The sequence below is a fragment of the Sceloporus undulatus genome, chromosome 1 (genome assembly GCF_019175285.1).
Source record: "Sceloporus undulatus isolate JIND9_A2432 ecotype Alabama chromosome 1, SceUnd_v1.1, whole genome shotgun sequence".
Classification (NCBI taxonomy): domain Eukaryota; kingdom Metazoa; phylum Chordata; class Lepidosauria; order Squamata; family Phrynosomatidae; genus Sceloporus; species Sceloporus undulatus.
In genome coordinates this window covers 86,489,822-86,511,232 of record NC_056522.1, presented here as the reverse complement: position 1 = coordinate 86,511,232, position 21,411 = coordinate 86,489,822, and the positions used below count along the sequence as shown (strand labels likewise).

Below are 21,411 nucleotides of genomic sequence, written 5' to 3'. Positions count from 1 at the left end.
TTTATTTGTAATGCCCTTTTCACCAAAGGGCAGACATATATAGGCGCGGTACAGACCACCCCAAAAGGGTGGCCTGCCGACGCCTGTTTTTCCATCGGAGAGAAGCCTCAGCTGCCAAATGGCGTGGCTTCCTGCTGGCGGAAAAAGAACCTGCAAAAAGTGGGTTCTTTTGAAGCCGCGGCGGCGGCGTAACAAGTGCACCACTGGTGCACTCATTACATAAGTGCCGCACGGCACTGTGTGGACGACACATGGCACTTATGTAACAAAGACGATGCCCATGTAAATGGGTTGCGAGACGTGTGGGTGCTCTGCCCCCAGGCAACCCTCGCATGTGACAAGGGCGTCTGAAAGGCCAATATGTACCGGGCCATAATCAAGAATGAACCAATAAAATGCAACACTATAATACAGTAAGGTCACATTCCCTCAACCTTGGAAAAAGATCAAACCTCCTCTGAACAAAACTTGCAAAGAAAATCCCTTAATAGGTTCACATTAGGGCCACTATAAGTGGGGAACAACTTGAAAGCATACAACAACAAAACAAATAAGAAGCAACTAGGAATGCAATGTCTCTATAAAACATAATTACATAATTACTTTCATTACACAATTAATGTCATTGTAGAAATAGTTCTTACCTTTACCAGTCCGTCTGCTCTTTGAAAGCACTTATTTTGAGTTATATTCAATATTTGATACTTGATATTTGACTTTTTCTTTTTTGCTTAAGAATTACATTCTCCTATAACTATAGGATAGTCTTGACATTTAAACAAAGGAAAAAATTCCAGCATAGAACACTAAATGCTTCTGTTGTCTGCTGTGGTCTTTAGGATCCAGTACATATAACCAGAAAAAAAACTGGTGTGCTGTAACTTTGACCTTCACAATTTTAAACCACTAGTTTGAGATTTCACTGTGGAATTATGAGCTGATTGCCTGTGGAAACCATAAAGATTTCTGTCTCTTTTCTCTAGCTCAGTCTAGCTGCTAATTGCCTATTGAACCATACAGCATAGTAAAGAGAAGTCTTAAGTGCCTTAGACTTTGAGTCATTTCTCTAAAGTCTAAAGGTTTGTTGAAATAGTTGTAGGATTTGAAGAATGAGAAGAGATGTTCCCAATTAATCATATCAGTAGAGTCACATTGTCCTTATTAATCTTTCTTTCCTATGTATCCCTTAAACCAAATGTTTTGCCAACTTTTACTTCAATGTAAATTATATTTAGAGTGAACTTTAGATAGGTTTGCCTTTAAACATATGAAGTAGAAATAATGGAAATTAACATATGTGTCAGAAAATTGTCCTGTGTTATCCAGGCTTATAAATAGCTGCCTATCAGTTGGGCATATATTACTTTAGAAGAGAGCTGGTTTATTTTTCTCTTTTGACTATTAATATAAAACTTTGACATAAATTGTTCATGATTAGTAGTTTAAACAGTTTAATTTTCAAGGACGATATATGGCGCATTATGTGAAGACCCTGTATTGTAACCATTAAAACATTTCCAGAAATAGGTTGGAGGAATTCTCTGGAATAAATTTGAAGGATCTACAGGTGGAGAATAGAAAAGTCCTATTTCACAGGCAGAAGTCTGGTTGTACAACCCTGGATTTTGTCCAGCACCTTCTCAATATGCCAGCTATTTACATTGATATAACCCCACTAATTTCAATATAATAATAATAATAATAATAATAATTTTTAAATTTATATTCTGCCTCTTCAGTTGGATCTAGGTGGCTTACAACATAGGTACAAAAATACAATACAGTGGGCCCTTTCCTTATGCGGGGGATCCGTTCCGGATCCCCCGTGTAAGGGAAAATCTGCCTATGCTCGAGTCTCATAGGAAATAATGGGGCACGTGCATGTGGTGGAGTAACGCGCGCACCTCATGGGCACACATGCTATTGTTTCCCTCCCCAAGCAGCTTCTGCATATGCTGCAAGCCGCGTAAAATGTGTCCGTGCGTGGCACGAGCGCACTGTACAATATAAAATCCATTATCCCTCCCTCCCACACAACCATTAAAATTCCCAAATAACAGTAACAACAATAAAAATATCCAATAATAAAATAATAAGCATAATAAAGACAACAGCAAGACAATGGGAATCCTGAGTATTCTATATGCTGTGAGTATAGTATATCTTGATTTCAGTAAGGCTTTTGACAAGGTTCCCCATGACATTCTTGCAAACAAACTAGTGGAATGTGGGCTAGACAAAGTAACTGTTACATGGATTTGTAATTGGTTGACTGGCCGAACTCAAAGGGTACTCAACAATGGCTCCTTTTCATCCTGGAGAGAAGTGACCAGTGGGGTCCCACAGGAATCTGTCCTGGGCCCAGTGCTATTCAACATCTTTATCAATGACTTGGATGACAGAACTGGGGGCATACTTATCAAATTTGCAGATGACACCAAATTAGGAGGAATAGCTAATACTCCAGAGGACAGGATCAAAATTCAAAACGACCTGAATAGACTAGAAAGCTGGGCCAAAACTAACAAAATGAAATCCAACTGGAGAAATGTAAGGTACTGCACTTAGGGCGGAAAAATGAAATGCACAGATATAGGATGGGGGACACCTGGCTGAACGAGACTATGTATGAAAGGGATTTGGGAGTCCAAGTAGACCATAAGTTGAACATGAGTCAACAGTGCGATGCGGCAGTTAAAAAGGCCAATCCGATTTTAGGCTGCATCAATAAAAGTATAGTGTCTAGATCAAGGGAAGTAATAGTGCCACTGTATTCTGCTTTGGTCAGGCCCCACCTGGAATATTGTGTCCAGTTCTGGGCGCCACAATTTAAAAAGGATGTTGAAAAACTGGAGGGCGACTAAAATGGTGAAGGGTCTGGAAACCATGGAGCAGGGGATGTTTAGCCTGGAGAAGAGAAGGTTAAGAGGTGATATGATAGCCCTGTTTAAATATTTGAAAGGATGTCATATTGAGGAGGGAGCAAGCTTGTTTTCTGCTGCTCTGGAGAACAGGACCCGGAGCAATTGATGCAATCCAGAAAAAGAGGCTCCACCTCACTGTTAGGAGGAACTTCCTGACATTAAGAGCTGTTTGACAGTGGAACAGCAATCTGATCCCTTCCAGGTGATTGGACTACAACTTCCATAGGCAATAGCCATTGACCATCTTGGCTGCATTTCATTAAAGTTGTAGTCCAAAACATTAGCAAGTCCCACATTGCCTGTCCCTGCCACTTCCTGTAGGAGCACTTCATAGCAGACGTCTTCCTATGTTTCTGCTATGTTTCATGCAGAACATTAAAATGTAAACTGTGGAGAAGCTGATTTTGCTCACTTGATAAAAGGCCTTTCCTGCTTGAGAGAACTTGGAAATGTCTTATGAGGAAGTCAAATCATTTTAGTTGTGGCTTCTGCTTTTTCTTTTTGTTGTATTGCCTTGTTACACTAAATTGCTTGTAAAAAGCATTACCCTTTTTATTAAGTTTTCATGTGTTGATGCAGACTGAAAGAGTTTTGGGGTAACCTTTTTTATTTTGTAAAGTAGATACTGTTTGAAGTGGCTAGGGACAGGGCTGAACTGGTGACTGAGTGATTAGAAACATAATGTTCCCGTGCACAAGGACAGTCCTCTACTTAACCACTAGTAACATTTTTGCTTTGATAATAATATGTCATTTAAGAAAGATTTAACATTTTTATGTTGAAAAGTGAGAGCTAGCATGGTGTAGTGGTTGAGCTTTGGACTATGACTCTAGAGATTAAGATTCAAATTCCTGTTGAGCTACAGAAACTCACCTAGGGCAAGTCACACACTCTCAGCCTCAGAGGAAGGCAAAGGCAAACTGCCTCTGAACAAATGTTGCTAAGAAATCTTGCTAAGAAATCACTGTAATATGTTCATCTTAGGGTCACCATATGCTGGGAATGACTTGAAGACACACACAAACAATGTTGAAAAGAGACATAGTGACAGGAGAATAGCTAGATGAGGTTTCATCCTGTAAACAAACAGGGAACCATTCTTCAGCATAAGGTTTCATATTTTGAAATCAAGGTTAAATGTAGGACAGAAGACATTTATGTACAGTGTTACTGATGACATCAAATCCTACACTGTATTGTGGCTTGGGATGTTTCTAGAAACCTACCCATTGCTTTTCTGTAGATCTTCAGCTACAACCTGGTGCTGTCTCCAAGGCTTGTCAGAATATGGTGGATACCATACCAGATTGACACAGCTAGCTTTCACCCTGTGTTAGCTGAGGAGGTAGTGACTTAGTGCTTGCTGGGGGTGAGTAACCTTGCACATAGATGTAGCACTATTTTATATATATAATGAACATTGTTTTATGATAGAGAAATTTTTTTTACAAACAGAGTGGGAGTCACAAGCAATAGATGAAATAGTGTGTTGTAATATGTATTTATGAGAGACAGCTTGGTGTAATGATTTGTGTATTGGACTAGGGCTCTGGGAGAGCAGGAATCCTGGTCAGCAATGAAAACCCACTGGGTGATTTTGGGCGAGTCACACTCTCTCACCTTAGAAGAAGACAACAACAAGCCTCCTCTTGATACATCTTGCCAAAAAAAAATCCTATGATAGATCATTATACATTGTAGTCAGCTTAAAGGCCCATAATAAGAATATAATATATCTAGCAGTAGTCCTTGACCAAGGCAACTATTATAGTATTATGTAGGAAGATTTAGACAGTAGTGTAGTTCACACTTATCAGTAGTAAAGATTGTAGCTGGAGCTGGTTTCCTTTATATGCCCGCATTTCCATAACAATAAGACATTGATGTAAAAGTGGATACAGTATGTCACAAATAAGGCAAGCAGCCATATATATTTAATGCCAGGTTAGCACAAAGCATGCATATTTGCTGCCATGGATCCCATCTCAGGAGAAAGGCAAGATATAAATTAGCTAAATAGAAAGGAAGATAAATGATTAATATACTAAATCCTGGTCCTTCAAATAAAGCTTTTGGCTTGAGGTATTCCTATGTGGCTGTCCTTTAATAGTGCAATTGTAAACCAGCATGAGGATCCCTAAAGGTAAAACATGGCATGATTGTTTTCATAAACAAAAGTCAAATATCAGCCAGTAAAATTCTGTTTTTCATTCTGTCTCTTACAGTTGAAAAATCTGGGATACACATAAATTTTATTAGTACAATGGGCCTTTGGTATCTGCTGGTGTTTGGTTCCAGGACTTCCTGTGGATACCAGGCTCAACGAATGCTCAGGTCCCATTAAATGGTGTCCCATATATAAAACTGCAAAATCAGCCTCTTTTTTTTTTTTTTTTTGAATTTTTATATTTTTTAATATTGTGGGTGGTTGAATCTGTGGATAAAGAGTCCATAGATACAGTGTGTGTCAACTGTAATACTCAACTGTGGAGGTCCTTGTAGAGGCAATCAATTTTTGATGATGTTTGCCTTACCTCTTCAAGCCAATATTTTTCTGATTTACAGAAAATCTGCTGGGGATCCATTCCAGACTGCTGCACCCCCCCCCCCCCCACACGGATACAAAAAACACGGGACCTCAAGTCCCATTATCCCTAATAACGATGCAACATGTTTGCCGTCGCCACCATTGATGACAACAGAGCTTGCCATCCAGTGCTTAAATATGTGGGTGGCAAGTCCATACATGCCAAGGCTCCACTGTATTATAGCTTTTGTGTTGCAATATTGATTACATTGGGATGTTTGATTTTTTTTAAAAAAAATGGAATTCTTGATTTTATAGGTATGTGGTAGTATGTTTGAGTAATTAATATAGAAAGTATTCTGAGGGAAACTGAATCTAAGCTTTTACTGGTGCATGCCTACCAGTTCTCTTGCATCATTCCACTTCTCCAAGCTTCATTTGCAAGATGGAAGCTGTGGGGAAGAGATGTCTGATTGCCTAGGCTTTAATCCTACTTTGTGCATGTGCAGCAGCATTGATTGGGAAGGGAAGCATGCAAATTATAGGATGTATATCTCTGCTCTGTACAGACATTTAAAAAACAAAAATTTTCTATAATGATTTTATATTTTGTTCTGTTTTAAACTGAACAGCCATGGAGAGTGCCAAGAGGATTTCTTGCCTTTGAAAGAGTGTGAAGTCAACATTTTAATGCATTTAATATTCTTGTAGTTGTATTTTGACTTCATTTTTCTTGGTATTTAGGTGAACAAAATTTCTGTCTGAACACTGTTTTTATTTGTCTTTCTAAATAAATTTGCTGCTAGTAGGATCCAAAAGTCTTGAAAACATTTAAGTTTGATCCTCAAAGCACTCCATAGTTGGAGCCCTATCTGTTTCAACCCTGCTGGCATGAGCAGTGATATTTGAGAACTTGGTTTATATAATTGTTTCCTGTTATTGAATGAGGTTAACAATATAGCAAAAACAAAACTAATTATTAGCTTCCTTTTGATTTATTTTCAAAGCTCTTTGTTCACTTCCCCCTTCCAAGTGATTTCAAATTATTTCAGTTGAAGCGTAATTTAACTTTAAGTGCATTGTACATGATATATTGAATTGCAGGCTTTAACTCAGTTTAAAAGCTTGGCTTTAAAAGCTAGAGAATAAATCTAGAAAAGTGTGGGAGACAGGTTATAGTGAGTCAGCTTCATTCATTCCCAGAGAGATTCAAATTCTCTCCTTAACTGCAACTCATCAGTTGTGTAAGTAAAAAAAACAAAACACATCCATTCCTAGTGGGCAGGAATTGATCTAAGGTCCAGTACAGATGGGCAGGAAGCACCGTCATGGGGCCAAAACTAGGACTTGGGAGAGCGCAGCAACCGCATGCTCCTGAGCCCTAGTACATGCGGGTGGTGCCATTATTGAGCAGCACCTCCCACACGGGGGGATGTCCATGATGTATGGGCATCTGAGCACCCAAATGTCTATGCCAGGAAGGGGTATCATAGGGACATCCTAAGGAAGAAGCTGCTCTAGGCAGCTTCTTCCTGCCTGTGTATCATTGCCGTGCAGTTTGGTTGCTGCAGCAACGATATGCATCAAAGAGGGGCAGCGTTTCATGGCCTGTGTGTACTGGGCCTAAATGTCCTTTAAAATTTTCATTCACCAAAATAAGATGCAGCTTACTCTAGGGTGAAACTGACCACCCAAAAAGGGTGGATTGGAGCCACGGCAACCACACCTGTTTGCTGTTGTTAGTGCAACAAGTTTTTGGTTTTTGCAAAATATGTTCAAAGGACATTTACTTTTGCCTTCCTTTGAGACTGAGAGAGTGTGACTTACCCAGTAGGTTTCCATGAACGAGCGGGGATTTGAAGCCTGGTCTCCATTTGTCGTCGTCCAACAGCTCAAGCCATTACACCATGCTTGCTCTTATTCAGCACATTACTAGCAGTGTTAAGAAGGTCATGTTAAAATCTATTAAAGCCCTAAATGGCTTGGGTCCAAGCTATCTTAGAGACCGCCTCCTCCCGTACAATCCTCCCCGTGCTCTCTGCTCCTCAGGGAGGAATTTGCTGCAGCCTTCAAAATCTAGGCTTGCAGCTACCTCTCAGAGGGCATTCTCTGTTGTCGCCACTAAGCTCTGGAACGACCTGCCGGATGAGATCCATCAGTTGACATCTTTAGACAGCTTTAAAAAAGCTGTCAAGACGGATCTCTTCCGGCAGGCCTTTCCAGATTAAATTTTTTTCCCGGCCCAGGCTCCCGGGTTCCCCGATTTCCCTTATTCCTCTCGTGGCCCCATCCCCTGATGGTGAGGATTGCTGGGGGTTTGGGGGTTTAGTTTACGATAGTATAATTATATATTGTTATAGTCCCATTTTAATACATTTAAGTGTTTAATAATTTTTAAGGGGGGGAAGGGAGTATAAATATTATGTATATTTTATTCTGTAAATTTTTATGTTGTTCACCGCCCAGATTGGCTTTGCCACCGGGCGGTATAGAAATAAATATTATTATTATTATTATTATTATTATTATTATTATTATTATTATTATTATTATTATTATTATTATTATTATTATATCTAAAGGGGACATGCTTAAAAAAATGGAAGAAGGGACAATTCACTAAGAAAATATTACAAAGAAGTAGTCAATAGTTGTAGGGAGACGTTTAGGGGAGCTAAAGCTCAGAATGAGCTCAGGCTTGCAAAAAAAAACGTCAAAAATAATAAAAGGTGATTTGGGGTTGTGTTCAAAGCAAGAGGACACAGTGAAAACCAAACTGCTCAATGATTACTCTATTTTATTTCCACCCCATACAAAAAGTGCTCAAATTGAGAACATAGAGTAAATGATATAGTGAAGGTGCTGCAGGCCAAAAGAGGTAAATGAACACCTAAGGGCAAAATGAACTGCATTCAAGGGTACTGAGGAATCTTGCAGATATAATCTCAGAGCCTTTGTATATAATCTTTGATTTTTTGTTCTTGGAGAACAGGTGATATCCCTGTAGATAGGAAGCAGTCACATAGCATCTTCTAAACAGGAAAAAAGGTGACTCAAGCAAACATGTGAATTTGACATCAATATCAGGAAAGGTTTAGAATAGTCCATTAAAGAGTTTGTGAGCATTAGAGAGAAGTGCTGTGATTATTAAGGGACAGAAATTATGCCAGACTAATTTTATCACTTTTTAAAATAGGACCACAAGCTTGTTAGATGAAGGAAGTACTATGCATGTAGTGCATCTTGATTTCCGTAAGGCCTTTGACAAGGTCCCTCGTGACATTATTGAAGACAAGTTAGTAAAACATGGATCGATGCTGCTACTGTTAGACTGACTTGAATTTGGTTTACAAAACCCTGGGTTTTCACCAATGATTCCTTATGATCCTGTAATTAAGTAACAAGTTAGGGTGCTACAGGCCTAGTTTTGTTCAATATTTTTTTATAAATGACTTGGATGATGGAATAGAGAATATGCTCATAATTTTTTTAGAAGTTCATAAACTGCTAAGGGTTGTTAATACATCAGAAAATGATCAGGGTCCAAAATGACCTGAACAGATTAGAGAGCTGAGCCAAAACTGAATGACTTTTAATAATTATGTATCTGTTGTAGACCTACTTGACAGTAGTGCATGTCAAAAGGGTCTTGGTACACCACAAGCTTAACATGACTCACTGTGATGCAGTGGCAAAAACAAATGCCATTCTAAGCAGGATTAGCATAGGTATAGTGTCCAGATCAAGAGAAGTAATAGTACCACTCTATTCTGTTTTGATATGAACTCATTTGGAACACTGTGTCCACTTGTGGGCACCATAGTTTGAGAAGGCCATTAACACACTGGAATGTTTACAGAGAAGGGCAACCAAGATGGTAAAAGGTCTAGAAACCAAGCTATATAAAGAGCCGTTGAGTGACCTTAAGCCTGGAGAAGAGGGGATGTGATAGCCATCTTTAAATATCGGAAGGATTGTCATGAGGATGATGGAGCAAGCTTGTTTTCTTATGCTCCAGAAGATTGGACTGAACCAAAAGATTCAAAATAAATGAAATGAGATTTTGATTTATCATTTTTATTTATTAATCTGTTTTGAAAAAAGAAAACTCAGAATAGCTTACATAATTAAATATGTGGAAGAACTTTGTGATGTTAAGAGTTGTCCAAAAGTGGATTAGACTATCTCAGAAGGTGGAAGACTCTCTTCCATTGGAGATTTTTAAACAGAACTTAGATGACCACCTCTCAGGGGTGCTTCAGTGGTGGATTACCATGCAAGCAAAGGATTGGACTAGGTGGCTCTTGGGCTCTCTGTCAACTGTGATTCAGTGAAGTTAATCTACATGTGAGAGGATAGCCCAGCTAATCTCATAAGTTTATTTTTGAGATACTCTTTGTAAAACTGCAGACAAAGAGCAGAGAATGAGTAGGAAGCTGGTGTGTGTGTGTGTGTGTGTGTGTGCGCGCTTGCAAACAGCAAGATCAACGTTTAAGTACAGACATTATTAGAAGGTAAAAGTACCAAGGTTTTCCCTTTCTGTTGTGGTATTTTAAAATCTCATTCATTATTTAATACAGTATAGTATGAAATGAGTATTTGCTTTGAATGCCAAGGACACTGAAAAGCAAGCTGGGCTGTTTTCTAAAATGCATCCAAGGTGCTTCTTCAAAGAATGCAGAGTAAATTAGTATATGCATGATATTCATACACAAAGTGTGTATTCTTGCTTGGAATACTTACTATGTCATGTACCGTGCAAGACTGCAGGTTGGGTATAATCCCTAGACTTCTATCTTTCACCATTTTTTAAAGTTGTTCTTTATGTCATATTGAAACTAAGATGTGAAATACAACAAAAACAAAGATTATTCTACCCAATTTTTTTTTTTTTTTTGCAAAAAACAAGCCTATATGTAAACCTAAATTCAGACACCTGCAGAACATGTTTAGACATGGAAGAAGGAGGAGTAAAGATTGAAGGAAGGAATATCAGCAATCTAAGATATGCACAGAGCATCAAAGACTTGAAACAATTACTAAAGAAATTTAGAGAGGAAAGTGCCAAGGAAAAGCTTACTGTTGAGCATTAATAAAACAAAAATAATGACCACAGCGCAGTTACAGAAATTCAATCTAGATGAAGAAGAAATTGAAAACCCATACCTTGGCTCAACCAAACTCTATGATTCTATGATTCTAATTCATCAGAACAGAGATTGCAGTCAAGAAATCAGAAGAAGACTAGGATTGAGAAGGGCAGCTATGAAAGAACTAAGCAAGATCTTAAAATGCCAAGATATAAAACTGAATACCAAATTTAGGATTGTCCAAGTCATCTTATTTCCCATTATCATGTACAAATGTGAGAGCTGGACAGTGAAGAAAAGCAATAGAAAGAAAATCAACTAATTTGAGATGTGGTGTTGGAGAAATTTTCCATGAGGACTATGGACCACCAAAAAGACAAATAAATGGGTCCTAAAACAGATCAGGCTTGAGCTCTCTGAAAGCTGATGACTAAATTGACAGAAATAATAGATTTGGTACATTATTCTCAAAAGATACATCTTTGTGATTGTCACGTGACAAAAACATAGTTGAGTATTTTATTAAAGCAATTACATGTCTTCCTTTTCCTCACATAACTCATATGTTCTAGTCACATGCTGAAGGATGCAAAAAAAAAAAAATCCACAAGCATGTAATGAAACTTCGCATCCATAGCATGGTACTTCCAAATATGCAAGATATTACTCATGAATAATATTTCCTGTGGCTAGACACAGGATGTAATTCAAGTGCACCTGTGTGATTTTCAGTGTCAAACAGTGAAACCAAATAAGGTAGTAATTATTCAAAATATTAAAAATTAAAGTGAAAAATAAATGAAAGGTATGATTTCCCAAAGGCCAATTTTCTGTGTGAAAAATCTTAATTCTCAGATTGTTCTCTAGAGACTGCATTAATGTGATTTAAAATGATATGCACATGTGGAAGGTACTGAAGATAAAACACTGCATGCAGAGAAAAGCATTTTGCATTCTGCCCCTTCTAGTGTTATATTCAATGGAATGTATTTATTCTGAATAGCTGCCCTCCCTTCAAACAACATTACATACAGTATTTCATATGTTACAGTAATACAGAAACACAACATTTTCCAACTACATTCTACAGTATTTATTTGAAGGCTTTTTTTCCTTTTATTGAAAAAATGAATATGAAATACAGTTAATGAAATAAACAATGTTTACAAATTAACTAACACAATTGCACAGCATTCACACAGTGTACTATTTATAACCAGACAGTTAATGTCTGTTTCAACCAAATTCACCATTCCTTATACAGCTTGCCTTTTGGGGTCTCTTGATTAATAATAATAAATAATAATAAAATTTATTTGTATACCGCTTTTCCTTAGATCAAAGAGGTTTACAGACCGATAAAACCGTTACAACATCTCATAAAATAGATAAAATGCAAAATACAAATTATATAAAATCTAAAAAACAATCATTCAAGAGAGTAAGGCAGAGAGTCAATGGGATTGGGAGTGCACAACTTCATTTTTCAGTGGGGAAGGCTAGACAGAAGAGGAAGGTTTTAAGCCTCTTTTTAAATGTTTCCAGGGGGGTCACAAGACGGAGCTCCTTGGGAAGACCATTCCAGATTTGTGGGGCCACCACTGAAAAGACCATCTGGGATGTAACAACATATTTGGAAGATGGAATTTCCAACAGGTTCTTCCCAGTTGTCCTAAGTGTGCGGGGCGGATTATATGGGGAGATGCGGTCCCTCAAGTAACTCGGGCCCAAGCCATGTAGGGCTTTATAGGTGATAACCAACACCTTGTATTGTGCTCGGAAGCGAATAGGCAGCCAGTGAAGATCTTTCAGAATAGGTGTTATATGGTCAAACCTGGATGCTCCGGTGACCAATCTGGCTGCAATATTTTGTACTAGCTGAAGCTTCTGGGCTTGGTACAAGGGTAGCCCCATGTAGAGTGCATTACAGAAATCTAGACGAGAGGTTACCAGAGCATGTACCATGGTTTCAAGGTCCTTTTGGCCCAGGAAGGGTCACAGTTGGCATTATCAACCGAAGTTGATAGCAAGCACTTCTGACCGTCACATTTACTTGAGATGTCAACTGCAGGGACGAGTCCAGAAGTACTCCTAAACTGTGAACTTCGTCCTTCAGGGGAAGTGTGACCCCGTTCAGGACAGGTGGATAAATTTCCTTCACTGGGCCTGGGGGACCTATCACCAGTACTTCCGTTTTCTCTGGATTCAGACTGAGTTTGTTTTCCCTCATCCAGCCCATTACCAGGCAGGCGTTCAGAGGAGAGATGCCATCCTTAGTCACTGCATCAGTCAGAGACACAGAGAAGCATGATTAATTAGCACAGCAAATAAAAATGAACCAAGTTTCTATTAAGCTAACTGTGTCCATATCTTCATACAGTTCCTTGACTCTTTGTGTTAACTTTTCTGATAGAGCTATGTCTCATATTCTTGTATGTCATGTTCAAAGTATTTCCTGATTTCGACTGCTGTGCTGTTAACTGTCTAGCAGCTAAAAGTAAAAAATGTGATTATTGCATATACTCAACTATAAGACGAGCTCCATTATAAGTTAAGGTCAGGTTTGGGGCCAAAATTATGGATTTTGCCATGACCCTTGGATAGGTCGAGGGTAAAACTTGGAGGCTACTCCAGTGTGTATATGTGTGCGTATGGCAAGAGAGACTCACACTGAGCCTTTTCTTCATTGTTTCAGCTTTCATTTCAGCCAGAAACAGCAATATCAATCAATCACCCAGGATTCTTTCTGCTTGCCTCTTTCTTGCTAAACTCCTCTGTGCCTTGCATGGGGAAAACTGCTATCTCGTTTACATAGTGACCTGTAAATAAGTCGACCTTGGATTTTGGGGTCAATTTTTGGGCATAAATTTTGAACTTATAGATGAGCATATATGGGTCTTTTATTATATTGTATTTTATTTTTATTTTTTGTATTTTATTTTATTGTATTCTCTATATTTTTATTGCTGTAACCTGCCCGGATTCCTTGTGATTGGGCAGGCTATAAATAAATAAATAAATAAATAAATAAATAAATAATAATAATAATAATAATAATAATTATTATTATTATTATTATTAGCAATAGAACCAGGAAAATGTTATAATAAACATTTTCCCCTGCAATTATTCTTGGTGGGGGTTGGTTAGTAAAAATGTATACATAAATTTTAATAAACACTTGGGTCCTATAAAGTATGAGGTCGTGTAACAAACAAAAAAATTGCCATCAGCAATTCCAATGACTAAAGACAGAACAGGGCATCCAAATATGGGGAACAAAATTTTTTTGGATACAATTTATAAAATGTTACATAAAACTCTATAAAAAAACAACCGCACCATAGAAAATATACTTAAGACAAGTTACACAAATTTCAGAAAAGAACAGGAATCATCTAAATTCATACATCACAGTTGAAGAAGTAATGACTACTATTAAAAAAAGTTTTGAAAAATTAAAGCACTTGAAAATAATGGACTCACAACTAACTTCTTTAAGAAATCTTATAGAGGTCTTACAAACAAGATAGTCCCACTATATTTTGTGCTAGTCAGCTGCATCTGGAGTGCTGCATTCAGTTCTGGACACCTCATTTGAGGAAGGATATATACAAGTTGGAGCAGGTTCAGAGAAAAACTACAAGGATAAGACTAAAACATGTGAGGAAGGGTTGAGGGAGTTGGACATGCTCAGCTTGTCAGTGAGGGGTGACATGATTACACTCTTTAAATACTTCAAGGGGGTGCAGAGGGGAGGGATGCACTGCTGTTTTCTGCTGCCCTAGAGGATAGGACCACATCTAATTATTTTGATGTTACAGGAGAGAAGGTTTTGGTTGAACATTAGAAGGAATGTCTTGACAGTAAGAGCAGTTCAGCAATGGAACAAATTCCCTAGAAAGATGGTGGGGACTATTTCTCTGGACATCTTCAAAAAGAGACTAAACAGCTGCCCACTGGTGGTGCTCAAGCTTGATAGTTATAGGACATCAGTGCATCACTGATTTTGTCATTTTTTTGTTGTTTGTATACATATTCATTATTAAGGATTCTGTATGGTCTGTGTGCCTGCAGGGATTCCTGGCCAACTCTGCCATGCAGCTCCATTGATAACAGGTATAGTCTTTGAAGTACCACCAGGAATTGCAGTCAGTCTTTATTGATATATGTACATGTCTAATAGAACTTTATATAACATAAGAAAAGTGTTTCCTGCCAGCTAATCTCAAGATAAACAATGGAAAAGGTTGCTAGCCTGAATACAAAGAAGTATACCTGAGAGCTTTCCCCTGGAACTGGACACCTGCTGTTTTACCTAACACCTGCTTTAATCTTCCTCACAAGCTCCTGGAAACTTCTCTCTTTCTCCATATCCTCCCATTCAAATTTTTCAGGGACTCTATCTCTCCTCCCACATGACCACCTGGACGGTTCAGCCTCTTCTCTACCAGGAACTCTCAGTCCTTGCCACTCTCCTAACTCTCATTCTGAGCTCTCATATATTAAGTCTGTGTTCTCCCCTGCAATTCTCCTGCTGGCATTGATGGCTCTTGAGGTCTCTATTTCCTTTTGTAACCTTTTCCCCGGCAGCCTATATTAATCCATCTTCCCCCACTTTCACAGCCCTTGCTGCATCTACCTGTCCTTGCATTGTTTCTTCCCATCTTACTCACATCCTCTACTTCAGTTTGCTGCCTCTCCCCCTTCTGTCCTTCCATTCTCTTTCAGCCTCCTTCTTCATCCTGTTCCAGATTCCTTTAAACTCCCCAACATCTGCCTGGGCTTCATGCCCTAACATCTCTTCCAGATATGGAAGCTATTATCACTGCTTTGCCACCAGATAGGGGATTTGGGGTGCATACCAGACACTTGCCATCTTCAAGGCTCCCTGTTGTTGATTAATCATTCTCATTGTTCCCTACAGTTTAGTGTAAGAAGATTTAAAACTGAATGGTCTAAAATGTTCTAAGATTACATTTAAAATTAGCAGAATTAAAGCAAAGAACCAGCATGGTGTGGTGGGTTGAACTCTGGACTGTGATCCTGAAGACCATAGTTTGAATCCACCCTCAGCCATGCAAATCCACTTAATGACCTTGCACAAGTCACACTCTCAATCTCAGAGGAAGGCAAAGGCAAACTCCCTCTGAGTAAATCTTGCCAAAAAAAACTTCGTGATAGACTCACCTTAGGGTCTCCATAGGTTGGAAATGACTTGAAGGCACAACAACAAGAACTGGAACGCATTATGCATATTTTGATACAAACATACAGTAGGTATATTGGTTCTCTGCTATATATGAACTGGATATGAGAAGGATAGTGGGTTTGCAAATAATCATCACTGGTCATAAAAAGTGCCTTCAGCCCATCGTTCTTCCCATGAAATGGAAACCACTATTGACTGACACTTAACTTTATTTTTATGTATTGAAATAATAATAATAATAATAATAATAATAATAATAATAATTTGTTTTATTTATATACCGCTATTCCAAGGATCATAGCAGTGAACAGCAAGTAAGCTAATTAGCAATTAAGCTAATTTGCCCCCAACAGTCTGGGTACTCATTTTAGCGACCTCAGAAGGATGCAAGCCTGAGTCGAGCTTGGGCCCTTTTGCTGGTCTTGAACTCGCAACCTTGTGGTTTCGAGTGAATGGCTGCAGTACAGGCATTTAACTACTGCGCCACCAGGGCTCCACTTTACACTTTTAAAAATGTTGTCATTATTGTTGTTATATGCCCTCAAATTGACTTCAACCTCTGGCAACCCTGTAAAAGAAGCATCTCCAAGACTTCCTATCTTCAGTGACCCTGTTCAGATCTCGCAGATTTAGGACCGTGTCGTCCGGTGTTTTAGTATGATATGTTTAATTGTTTTACCTTTTTATTGTTATTGTTATTGTATGCCCTCAAGTCATTTCTGACTTATAATGACTCTAAGACAAAACTATCATGGGGATTTCTTGGCATTATTTATTCAGAAGATTTGCCACTGTCTTCATCTTATTATCTTTCTATATTAGGCTTTATCTTGTTTTAGCTTTTTTGTAAGTCGCCTTGGATTCCATGCAGAAAGGAAGCTAGGCTACAAAATTAATTGATTATATCTTGTACACTTGACCAAGAAAAAAGCAACAGGTCTAGAAAGCCAGCATGGCATAGTGGTTTCAATGTTGGATTGTGACTGTGGAGATCAGGGTTCTGATCCCAGTTCAGTCTGAAACCCACTGGGTGACCTTGTGCAAGTCACACTCAGCCTCGGGGAAAGCAACAGCAAACCTCCTCTGAACAAATCTTGCCAAGAAAACCCCATGAAAGTTCATTTTAGGGTCACCATAACTTGGAAACAACTTGAAGACACAAAACAAGAACAAAGTACCTTACAACTAACAGATTTATTGTGACATACTGTTTTTGTAATGAACTTGAGCTCTGTTCCAACATAACTCTTAGGGGCTGTACAGACACTTGGGGCTGGCTTGGGGATATGGTGTTTAGACATGCCACCCCATCCCCCCAAGTGGAATCAAAGCCAGACCGGCGATTAGATGCCAGCCAACTTCTGTCCCACTTGGGGACATGGTGTGTAAATGCCACTTTCCCCAGAGCTGGCTTTTTCAAAAGGAAAAGATGGCTTTATGGGGGAAGGGACTGCTTTTTTCAGCTTTGGGGGGTAGATTCGGGCTGGATTGGAGCCAGAAATCTGTTTTCCCTGACCTCAATCCACCCTAAAGGGGGCGGCTCTTGCCCCTTAGTCTTGTGATACCCAGAGACCTCTCTCCCGTAAATAATAGCATAACACAGCTTCTGTTATGGAATTTGGGGAGGGGGAAATCTCTGATTTTGTGGAAGGGTATGTTTTGTATATCTGGTACATGTGCAATTGAATTTGAAATGCTCATCTTTTGACTCAACCAAATTATTTAATGGATGAAAAGATTTGCAAAGGAAAAGACTAACGTGTCTTCTAAAAAATATTTTTTAATCCAGGTACTTCCATTCCCTAGTCAAGTTGTGTACAACAGGGTTGGAAAGTGCGGGAGTCGGACTGTGGTTTTGCTGTTAAGAATTCTGTCTGAGAGACATGGATTCAACTTGGTTACATCAGACATTCATAATAAAACTAGACTTACCAAGAATGAACAGGTAAGTTGTGTTTGTCTTGTATGGATGTGTTAAGTTTGACTTGGTTAAATAGAAGTCAATAGTTGAAATTGTATGCTGTATATTATGATCAGACAAGACAGTCAATTCTTTTTAAGAGTTCAAATAAATTATTTTTATCCTCAAAGCAGTACTGTTTGTGCTTAAAACCAAATGGCTAAATATTTGGTGCAGTCCCAAAATGTTCCAATGCAACATACTGATATTTGCTTTTAGGATCAAAGTGGTTGCTGCATGCTGTAAGGATCTGTGAAATTCAGTAGTTGGTAAATATCCAAAGATTAATAAGAGACAAATTTATGGTAAAGGTCTGGAAATTAAAACCTGTAAATTTAGATTCAATCCAAGAACTTGAGTGAATCAATCAACAGTATATCAAAGAGACCGTTTCAGTGACTCAGTTTAGCTGATGTGTTAAAGGAGACTTTGAGGAAACACATATGGAAGAGCAGAATGGGATAGGAGAATAAATAGGCAAAAGCAAGCTAGTTTATTATAGATGCAAAGGATTGTTATTTTTTTATATTTATAGAAAAAAGGACTTAGAAATTACTATTATCTGTCAGCCTGCAGACAAAAAAACAGCTCAACATGTGAATAGCCACTCAGAGCCTATAACATCTGTGGTCAGGATCATAGTTTGCTTATAGCAGAACATTCATAGCTTGCTTTGGTGTTTACTTATAATAACTGTCTGACACTGCAAAGTTACATAACTGTATCTTGTTATAAAGCTACTTCACCTTCCAAAGCAACATGTGTCAAACTGAGCTTTGTATTTATTTTTATTATTTCCTAGATACTTGCAGATTAAAAAAAAATATTGTAAAAAACAAAACGTTGGCTGCCAAATATTATTATGCAATATAAGAACTGGGAATTTTTAAGAGAGAGAACTGATTTATAGATAAATTACAGATGCAAAGTTTTCTCTAGATTTTATGTGAGTGAAACAGTTTTTTTAATTTCCCTTTAAAAATAAGAAAACAGTGATCTGGAAATCCTAAGGATTAGAAAAACAGTAGGGTGATTTTACATCCCTAAATAACAAAATTATATTTTCTTTGGAGAAAACTGAAGGGTTGTTGTTGTTTTGCAGCCTTCAGAAAAGTAACTTTTCTCCCATTCTACTGCAACTCATTTTTCTACGCCACCAGGTGGAGTTATATTGAAAGTGCAGCCTGATGTTACACTGAACTGTTTGTATTTCCTTAGCAGGTCATTTGAGAAAGAATAATATACGTATTTTAAAAAGACATAAGACAAATGTTGCCTTAGGCTGCAATCCTCAATACAGTTACTAAGTATTAAGCCCTCACTGAACAGTATAACTTACTTCTGCTTAAGCATATGCAGGATTCTACCATCCATATGATTATAAGCGTTGGTAACATAAAACTAAATGCCTGTGCTGTGGTGGGGAATTTTTAAGCCTTCATATATTTTGGACTACATCCCTGTGATCGCTCTGTATGATCTGGAACATGATTTCACTTAGCATGAGAACCTAGAGTTTCTAGGATATGAAATCCAAAAAAAAATCTGAGTTAGAGTTTCCTTGTTCCATATCTATGCCATGAGTATGATGTAAGTGCATGTATTATGTGGACCTGCACATGTTCTAGGATTTAATCTCCCATCACCTCTCACAATTAGCTATGCTGGATAGGGATTATGACAGTTGTAGTCCAGTTTCTGGAGGACAAGTTGATCACCCTTACTATGTATCAGGGGCCACAGACTGAGGTTTCCTGGGGATCAAAAATGCTCCAAAATGTCCTCTAGGTTTTATGGGAAGCATTTTTCACATTTTTGTTCCTCTCAGAAAGGAAACAGAAAATGAACTGGAAGCAACTTCTTGTTTTAAAAATCCTAAAATGACCCAGGTAGGCCCCCAGACATTGCAGAAATGACTCCCATCCCTCCCAGAGGATATTTGGATGCAAAAATTGGTTTTGGCTTTCTTTTTTGCAGGGATGTGGCCCTCCAAGACAGATTTGGTACAGATTTCTGTCTGATCTTAGAAAAGTCCCTATAGTTGGCTTTCACGTTGCCATGTTGTTGTCCTGTATCTTGCATGTTTCTTTTTCTATGAATAAAAATAAACTAAACATTATAAAATAAATGGATAAAGAAAGCAGGCAATATACAGTATGGGGTAAAGACATCCAGTGCATTCAGAATTACACTAGTTTTTGTGAAATAGTCAGCTCTCACAGAGACCTTTCCTCCATCCTCCCAGCCAAATACATCCACTGAATAAGAAGGAACATTTTTGTCTATGGCAGGCAGCTCCCCGTTTTTGTTCAACCTGAAGTCTTAGAAAGAAGAGCTATCACTGAATCAAAAGAGTGCCTCCCAGTGATCCTTCCCCCCTTCTCCGAGCTAAGTATCTATACCCACATATATTCTGCCCATAGAGCTGTTTGTTTTTCAGTGGTGAGAAATTAAAGTAGGGTAGCTGATTAGAAGAAGTGAAATTGACAAATTAATCAATTTAAAACTCTGATCTAACACTTTAGTGCAGGGGTAGGCAACCTTTTTGAGCCGGAGGCCGGGTTGCTGTCCCTCAGACAACTGGGGGGCTGAAGCAGGGGGGAGCTTCCACCCTCCAGGGGCGGGGCCACGTGCCAGGGGTGGAGCTTCCACCCTCCGGGGCGGGGCCACATGCCGGGGCGGAGCTTCCACCCTCTGGGGCGGGGCTTTCTCTGTTCCCTTTCCCGAGACAGCTAGAAGTGAGGGGGGATAGGGAGAGGGGTGACAGGCGCGCACCTGCTCCTCCTGCCCTTCCTTGGCCCCCAGCTGCCTCCCAGAGAACCAGTAAGGGCCCGTGAGGGGCAGGAACAACAGGTGCACGGCCCCTGCTCCTGTCCTCGGGGCTTTGCCAGGCCTGAGGTGTCCTCCGAAGGACACCTCAGGGCTGCCAAAGCCCCGCAGGGAGGAGGAGGCATGTGCCTGCCCTCTCCTTCTCGGCCCCTTCCTTCGGCCGAACGGGCTCCAAGGGGCCCTTTCGGCCAAAGGGGACGGCCGAAACCACTCTCATTGTAAAAGCAGACCTTTTAGCATTGAAAGCACTGAAAATACACAGAAATGCACTTTGGAAAGTCACACTGTCTCACCTGCAGAAAGAGTGCGTGTCTTCTTCTTCCTCCCCCTCCTCCTGCTCCTTCCTTCCTCCTTCTTCCTCCCTCCCTCCCTCCTCCTCCTTCCTTTTTCCTTTTTCCTTCTTCCTCCTTCCTCCCTCCTCCTCCTCCTGCTCCTTCCTTCCTCCTTTTCTTCCTCCTTCCTTCCTCCCTCCCTCCTCCTCCTCCTCCCTTCCTCCTTCTTCCTCCTCTTCTTCCTCCTTCCTCCCTCCTGGCTCCTCTTCCCCTGCAGACCCCCGCCTCCCTCTCCCCAGGCCCGCTGCCCCACTGCCTCTCCCCGCCCTCTGGGAGGGCCAAGGCTTCCCCACAGGGCGGGGGGAAGGAGAGCGCCGGCGGCCCCAGTGCTTTCCCTGCCCCTCTGGGAAGGCAGGGGCCGGCCCAGAGGGGCGTGGAAAGGCTAGCGCTGGCAGCCCCAGCGCTTTCACCGCCCCCTGGGAAGGCAGGGGCCGGCCCAGAGAGGCGTGGAAAGGCTAGCGCCCGCAGCCCCACCACTTTCCCCACCCCCCTGGGAAGGCAGGGGCCGGCCCAGAGAGGCGTGGAAAGGCTAGCGCC

General features: G+C 39.8%; 1 protein-coding gene across 1 annotated transcript in view; it reads left to right on the top strand.

Moving 5' to 3' along the window:
- UST (uronyl 2-sulfotransferase) overlaps window positions 1-21,411 on the top strand; it is a 194,007-nt gene that overhangs the window by 76,051 nt on the left and 96,545 nt on the right. The window contains exon 3 of the mRNA XM_042445999.1: window positions 17,543-17,698. Coding sequence (XP_042301933.1) covers window positions 17,543-17,698 — 156 coding nt within the window. The remainder of the gene's footprint in view (window positions 1-17,542; window positions 17,699-21,411) is intronic.